Here is an 8,253-nt window from a genome sequence, read left to right on the forward strand (position 1 = left end):
TTTTCATTACTTTTTTTGTGGCTTTTTGTTGTGTTTTTGTCACATTTTTTCTATCACTTTTTTGTTATGTTTTTGTGGCCTTTTCGTTGCTTTGTTGACGTGTTTTTTTGTTGACTTGACATCACATTTTTCGTCACTTTTTGTGTCGCTTTTACGGCACATTTTTGTTTTCTTTTCATCCTCTTTTTGTCGCTAATTTGATGCTTTTCTTTTTAGCTTTTAGATTTGAGTAAAGCTCAGTTAAGGCGGGACCGGTGGCCCTAGAGCCAGTGGCCCTTCTGCGCTCTTCCAGAATGGACATATGGCCAGTCCGCCCCTGGACCAGGCCCCTCCCTGCTTAGCTTCCGAGGTGTGACGGGATCGGGCAGAGCAAATGCGGGATGGCCTTTTAATCACATCTTCAGCAGAATCCAAGACAGAACGTCTAAAATACTGCATGGGTCCTCGGGGCTCGGTTGCAGAAAATAGTTCCATCCAATTATCAAGAGGCTGACTCCGTGTGCAGTCTATATGTGCTGGAGCTCATGTGATTCACCACTGAGTCACAACCTCCCGAGAAGGAGAAGGAGGGGGGAACACACAAGACGGAAAGGCTCCAATAACGGGAAAAGATACATATTTAAAGCCATAATGATTTCATGAGTCTACGTGAAAAGAACAACTGCTCACCGTGTGTCACATGTAATGGAGGTCTGTCTTTCAGGAAACACATGCTCATTATACAGGAGTGAGGGAGGTCAAAACATATTGTCATAACATCTCTAGTTTCATTTCGATGTTTTATTCAGCCAGTTTTATCAACCTTTTCATGAGCAGCGCTTTGGAAATGCTCGTTTATGAAATGTGCCTGACTGAACACACCGTATGATGCTGTTCATGTGTAATGGGTGGGGGCTTGGTGCTCCAGCAGGTTAGTGGTTGAAGCTGTGGATTTTAATTTTCATCAAATTCTGCGATAAAGGCTGGTGTTGCCTATTCATATATTTCAGCACACAGTTGGAAATAAAAGGCTCATAAAGAGGTATAAGGAAACTTATCTCTTAAATTTATAATAAAAATATATATATCTTTATTTGATGTAAACTTCATTTCTGTCCGTGAAGTGCGGACCCTGGCCCCAGACATTAAAACAGGCTAAAGCTTTAGTCCTGACAGTCTGATGTTTTATTTAGCTTTTGTAACAGTTTGATCTGAGTACTGTGAACAGTTCGTCACGAGTCAAGTCGCCGTAGTCACATGTACTATTGAATGACACGTACAGTGGGTTGCATAAGTATGGGCCCCCTTTAACTTTTCAGCATTTTACCACACTATGGATCATAAACATTAATATATTTAATTGAAATTTTATGTGACACACACCAAGTGACACACAATCGTGAAGTGAAATGAAATGTATACATCATTTTGATTTTTTTTTTATAAATAAAAAACTGAAAAGTGTGACGTGCAAATGTATAGGCCCGCTTTCCATTTAGTGCAACCAATTGCCTTCAGAAGTTTCCTGATGATTTCTGAATGATCACATGATGACTCAGTAACTAAATAGAGTCTACCTGTGTGTGATCTAATGTCAGTTCAAACACAGCTGCTCTGTGATGGTCTCAGAGGTCTGTGTACAGTTTCCCCCACCTGAGCTGTAGCTCTCTGCAGTTCATCAGGTCTTGGTAGGTTTGCAGTGATGTCATGCTCTTTCCATTCCTGGATGGTGGATTTAACTGTTCTTTGAGAGATGTTCAAAGCTTTGGAAATCTTTTTATAACCTAACTCAGCTTTATACTCTCAATAACTTTATCCCATATTCATGATGCTGTCTGTTCCCCAATAGTCTCTTAACAAACCTCTGAGACCATCACAGAGCAGCTGTGTTTGAACTGACATTAGATTACACACAGGTAGACTCTGTTTAGTCATTAGCATTAACATGTGGGGGGTGTGGGGTTGCCCTTTTGTCTTAGTTGAGCAGACCGCTGTATTATGGACATATTCGGGGATAGATTGGCCGATGCCAAACTGGGCTGGGGTCGGGATCAAAGGGCGCACAGCGAGCTCTGACTGACCGAGCTGATGCAGTGATCGGTGTTTAGTTCCCGGTGTGAGGGGCCTGGCTGTGGGCGGCTGCCGGAGCTGCGCCTCTCGTTCTGAGAATGAGAAGTCAGAGGAGGACAGAACGCACTGCTTCAGCGTCTCAACACTCGAAGACGTGATAAAGATGAAATCAAACCTTGGGTTTGAAGCCTGCCGGGCCCTGCCTGACTTCTGACGTGGCTGTGAAGAAGCCGAGTGTGAGGAGCTGCAGTTCTGGCACATAGCAGTATGGAGGAGCGAACCATTATGCACGGAGGGGGGTGTAAAATAAGAACATGTTTTTATTCATCAAGAAACAGAATAATACATTAGAACTGGCTTTATCTAGGGCCAACAGTCTTAACCCTTTAATGTTACTCCCTACACATTTTTTTTATAACTATTATTTTCTAACCATTTGGGGGACAAAAAATGTTTTTTTTTTTTTTTTTTTTTATAGACCTCCTAGTTATCTGCTGTAAACCAGTCCAAACCTGATCTCAACCAGCATAAACCTGTCCAGCCAGACCTGATCTAAACCTGCTCAAAACCTGCTCAAAACCTCCTCTAAACCAGTTAAAACCAGGTCTACATCAGTCAATACCTTTCAAAACCAGCACGAACCAGTTCAAACCAGGTCTAAAACGGTCCATAACAGGTCTAATCCAGTCCAAACCAGGTCTAAAACGGTGCATAATAGGTCTAATCAAGTCCAAACCAGGTCTAAAACGGTCCATAACAGGTCTAAACCAGTTCAAAACAGGTATAAACCGGTCCAAATCAGGTCTAAACCAGTCCGAATCAGGTCTAAACCAATCCAAACCCGCTCTAAACCTATCCATTCCTCGCCTAAACTGGTCCAACCCCAAACTGGATATTTGGAGTATTACACACTTGAACTGAATGGTAGAGATAGGCAGATAAAGAACAACATTTGATTTGATAAAGCGAGCTCTACCAAATGATTGAGCAAACTAGTAAAGGGTTAAAGCACATAAACCTTTTCATATGTACCTGAGGACCTCTTATTTTGACGACCCGTTGCAAAGATGAGCATTGTGGACGTCTAGCTGAACATTAGGGACTGTTTATTTGGTGGCATGTGGCAAAGTGAAGCAACCTGGAATTTTGCGCAGCGTGGTTTTAAAATAAATAAAGTCCAGCCGATATGAAGCCGGCGTGTCCATGCCCGTGTCTAATCTCCTCCAGTCCTCCTCAAATTCGGTGTAACACCAATAATCTGTGATCAGCTCCATCTCGCCGTTTCTATATAAGCTGCTTCTGCCCTCAGCAAAAGCCGGCGGATTCAGAATGGAGTCCCGCTATCTCAGTCTGATTATCGGGTATGGACGAAAAATACCAGAATTGCCCACAAACAGAAGCAGCGCCGCGGCGATTGAGAGCAGTTATGTCCTAATCCTCGTGATAAGCTGTTTAACGAATGCACTGATTCGATTTTCTCTTCTGAACATTGATAAGGAGGAATGCCAACTCTTGAAACACATTTTATTGTGAAGTTTTTACAGAAGCCTTTGTCGATATCTGAGGCGGGTTTAACCTCTTAAACTTTTCGAAAAGCTTCTTACAGTCTACAGGTAAGCCCTCATTTGACTCGAACCAAATTACATTACAGTAATATATCAACAGAGAAAGACCAAGTTTACTGTCAGAGTAAAAACTCCCTCTTTACGATGCTTATTATGTTCGTTACTGAGTTGGAGATTTCCCGGCGACAACAACAACATCACGCCGGACTGGCCGGTTTTCCCACGATTATTCATTCATGAATATTGACGTGTTTGGTATCCATGTGTAGAACGCAAAGCGACTGAGAACTTTGTTCGGCAGGACTGCGAGAACACTTTGCTGTGATTGGCTAGATGTTTAGTGGGCGGGGTTAATTTGGCGAGAATCCAATGTTTACTTCCAAACACCGGTGTGGAAGACGGGAGACAACATGGATAGTTTTGAGGCACCACTCGCGGCAGTAAAGCACTTCACTGAAGGATTACACGGACAGGCAAATGGCAAAAAATTCCTGGCAAGAAACACGACATTTTGGGCGAGGACAAAGTGGAAAACAGAAGAGCCTGGCATTATCTGCGTGAAAAAAGTGGTCAGGCTCGTGGACAGAGGGATACCAGGCTCATACACCTTAGACCCTTCATCAAACACCGGGAAACGTCAACAACATGTTTAATTAAGGTTCTGGACGGTCAATGCTTGGACGACTGAGAGCTACACAGACGTCAAACAACATGATTTTACCGATAGAAACAGAGGGAAGCTTTAAACGTTAACGTTTTCAAACATAATAAACCAGCGGGAGATGTGTGCTAAACATGAAGTCACTCTTCAAAATGTTTGCAATACCGTGACTGATACATTTTATAATAGTCTGAACTCAAATGTCTCGTTTGTTTCTGTAATTCCTTGATTGTTTTGGCTGCTGAAAGTTCGGCAGCAACACGTCTTGTCAGGGCCCAGACTCATTTTGTTCTCACTCTTTTTGCCTCAAGAACGAAGTTCTCGGACAATTAATGAGTAAAAACGTAACATGCTACAACACCTGCAGTGGCGCTTTTGGCCTCTAGGGGCATGAGTTACTTAGTACTGCTTTAAGGGCCGCTTCCTCAAAATGAGGGTTTCTGGGCTTATCTTTAAAGGTGCATTATGCAACTTTTTATGTGAAAAAAAAAAGATAATTGTGCGTATTTGACCCAGCGGCTGTATGAGGCTGTGATGGCGCTTTTACTTTTCATCACCGTGGTCTGTGCAACACTCCAGGATCTATTGTTTTGGAGATTTTGTTTGGTGAGGTTCCATCAGCAATGAAAACCTTCCAAACAATTGATCCCGGAGCGTCCAAGAGACCACGGTGATGACAAGTAAAGGCGCCATGCGGACCAATGATACAGCCACTGGGTCAAATACGCACAATTATCAACTTTTTTTCCCACATAAAAAGTTGCCTAGTGCACCTTTAACAATATTTATTAATATATAATATTTCTGATAAAAGGGATAAACAAATATCTAATCCCACCTGATTTATTGAGCTTTGAACAGTAAAGGTTTTTTCTTCAAAAACTAACTAGCTAGCTATCCAAAATCCCCTTATATCAGTAAACTAAAACCTAGGTTAGATTTAAACACTGAAATTATAGGCAATTTTGTCATAAAATAACGTACAATACGTTTCCCCCGTCATAATTATATTGAAAATCTACAGCAAAAGTTTCAGATTCATTTTTACATAGTCTCGCCTTAAACCTGGCACTATCCATTATTTTGTCCGACGAAAAAAACATTGACAATTCCACGCCTGAATGCCTCACATTGACATGAAAACAACATTGGCGCACAGTCTTCGTAGACGCTTCCACATAGCGCAGACTCCTCCTTTTGCTTTCTCCCCTCCTCACAAATCACCGAATCTCCCGCATCTAGCATTAAATCACATTCCTCCACACGCGCCGCGAACACTTCCACTCCACAGCCTTCCACACGCGCGCACACACACCTACACGCAACAGCGCCCTCTGACGGCGGCCCCAAACTTGTTATCGATCCACTCTGTCTGTCTTTCTCTCCCTCCCTCTCTCTTCCTCCGCGCGCACAATCCCCCCTTTTCTCATTCAATCTGCCGCTCTGATGAACGCGCGTAACTCCATTTAACGCCAAATCTGTCGCGTAGACCGGCCGTACGTGCACACACACACACACACGGAGGGAGGCGCGTGCGTGCGACCTTCACGCGCGAGGCTGCCGTGCGCTTTCTACACTACAGGGCGATCTCTTACAATTAAAAAAAAAAACGGCGAGGAGAGCCGCGGAGAGGGGCAGGGAAGGCGCGCGGATTTTCTTGCGTTTTTTTGTTGTTTTTATTTTGGCTGTGCGTAATTGGGTGATGGCGCGTGAGACGCCGATGGAAATGTCAATGAAAACGACTCTTGGTTTAGTTCTGGGTTTAGCCCCGGTTCAGTCTTCCTTCTGCCACGGCGTAGACCTGCTTTTAGTTGCTAGTTTAGTCCTGGCTCAGTCGTTGAAGCATCCCTCTTGTTTTTAGTGCCTTTTTAGTCCTGGTTTGGTCCTGGTTTAGAGCTCATTTAGCCCTTGTATTTAGATCATTTTAGTCCTAGTTTGGCCCTGGCTAAAGCCCTGTCTTAATCTTAGTGTTGGTCCTGGTTTAGTGCTTATTTAGCCCTCGCATTTAGCCCTGTTTTTGTCCTACTTCGGTCCTGACTAAGCCCTGTTTTAGTCTTAATTTGTGTTAGTTAGTCTGATTTAGTGCTGGTTCGGTCTTGTTTAGTCCGACAAGTCCTTGACATCCTCCTTGAAGCACGACAGGTTTGGGTTGTGACAAAGTGCTGGTTTAGTCCTGTTTTATTCCTAGTCTTATCCCAGTTTGGACCTGCGTTTAGTCCAGGTTTAGTCCAGGTTTAGAGCTTCAAACAGTCCAAAACTAATTTAGCCCTGGTATAGAGCCAGTTTATTCTTGATTTGACCCCAGGTTAGTGCTTATTTAGTCTTACATTTTATGACATTCTGTATAAGTTAGTCTCATTAAGTTCTTGTCTCGGTCTCGGTTTATTTTAGAAATGTCCGAAACTAATTTAGTCCTGGTTTATTCTCGATTTGGTCCCATGCAGGTTAGTGCTTATTTAGACTTAAGTTTTAGTCCAAGACATTCTGTATACATTAGTCTCAGTCAGTTAGACTAGTCTTGGTGTTGGTTTATCCCCGGTTTAGTCCTTGAACCGTCCCTCGGTCCAAAACTAATTTAGTCCTGGTTCATCACTGGTTTATCCTTGATTTGGACTCAGGTTAGTGCTTATTTAGACTTAGTTTAGTTCAAGACATTCTGGTTACTGCTGGACCTGGTATTGGTCTTGATTTATCCCTGGTTTAGTCCTTGACTTCCTCCTTTTGGAGAAGGACAGGTTTAGTTCTGACTAAATCCCTGTTTAGTCTTTGTCTAGTCCCAGTGCATTTCTATAAATCCACCGATGGATTTCAAACTGGTTTGGTCATGGTTTGTATCGAACAAAATGCTGATTTGGTCCTGGTTTAGACCCAGGTTAGTCCTCGTTGAGACCTTGACACATCACTCATGAGTTTGACACGATTGGTTTAGTCCCAGACACATGTGTAGCCTGTGCGTGCATGGATTAGTCCGTATTTAGTCCTTGTTTAACCCTGGTTTAGTCCGGGACATACACATTGACACATTGGGTTAGTCCTAGTTTAGTTGCCTGTTTTAGGAAATAGGTTCAGTCCGGTTAACTCATGGTTTATCCCTCCCCTAAGTAGTGGACAAAACACAATCTCCCTGCCCTGTTTAGTCCCGTTTTAGAGCTGGCTCGGTCCTCCTTTAGTCCAATCTTTAGGCTTTCGTCTTGGACACATGTGGACACGTCTCGCTTCGGATCTGATTTGGTCCTGACACCAAACTGATGCTCGTTCAGTCGTGGTTTAGTCCTGGTTTCAGTCCAGTTCCAACGAGCTCCTTCTCCCTCCCCAAAGACACCCAAAGAAAGAAGAAAAACAAAAGGTGCACGTAGAGGGCAGCGTGCGCAAAGAGTTGACATCGCAGCTCGCGCGCGTAAAATGTGTGTGCGTATAGGTGGGGAAGGAATACTGTATAATACTCACAGGAGGAAGCGGCGGACGCGGCGTGGACGGCTGCGCAAAACGCGAGCGTCAACGCGCGCAGGAGGAGCGGTAGATCCATCGCTAAAATCCACACCGAACGTTCATGTCATTTCGTTTTACGATTCCAAGTCGAGGGGAAAAGTCCAGGACAAGAAAGGGGGGGAAAGGTAGTAAATAGCCTAAAGGATGTTTTTTTTTTTGTCTTTTGGAGAGAAACTGCGAAACGTCCACGACTCCACGGGAAGGTTGTGCGCGTACGGATCCCCACGGCGACGCGTAGTCAGTTTGGCAGACGGGAGCCTCCTCTCGCCTCCTCCGCTGCCTTCCGTATGTGGCGCTTCGCTCGGTGGCTCTCCGTATACTCTCTCTCTCTCTCTCTCTCTCTCTCTCTCTCTCTCTCTCTCTCTCTCTCTCTCTCTCTCTCTCTCTCCTCTCTCTCTCTCTCTCTCTCTCTCTCTCTCTCTCCCTCTCTCTCCTTTAAAGCAAAGGATGGCGCGCGCACTCTCTCACTCGCAGACAATGATAGACTCA

The 8,253-nt window shown here is 44.0% G+C and overlaps 1 protein-coding gene across 1 annotated transcript in view; it reads right to left on the reverse strand.

Annotated features, from left to right (window-relative positions):
• Positions 1 to 8,040, reverse strand: part of LOC306967706 (contactin-associated protein-like 5) — a 226,666-nt gene extending 218,626 nt beyond the window's left edge. Inside the window, exon 1 of the mRNA XM_079562834.1 lies at positions 7,723 to 8,040. Coding sequence (XP_079418960.1) covers positions 7,723 to 7,801 — 79 coding nt within the window. The 5' untranslated portion in view covers positions 7,802 to 8,040. The remainder of the gene's footprint in view (positions 1 to 7,722) is intronic.
• Positions 8,041 to 8,253: the final 213 nt, after the last annotated feature.

Source organism: Gobius niger, assembly GCF_951799975.1.
Source record: "Gobius niger genome assembly, chromosome: 9".
NCBI classification, from domain to species: domain Eukaryota; kingdom Metazoa; phylum Chordata; class Actinopteri; order Gobiiformes; family Gobiidae; genus Gobius; species Gobius niger.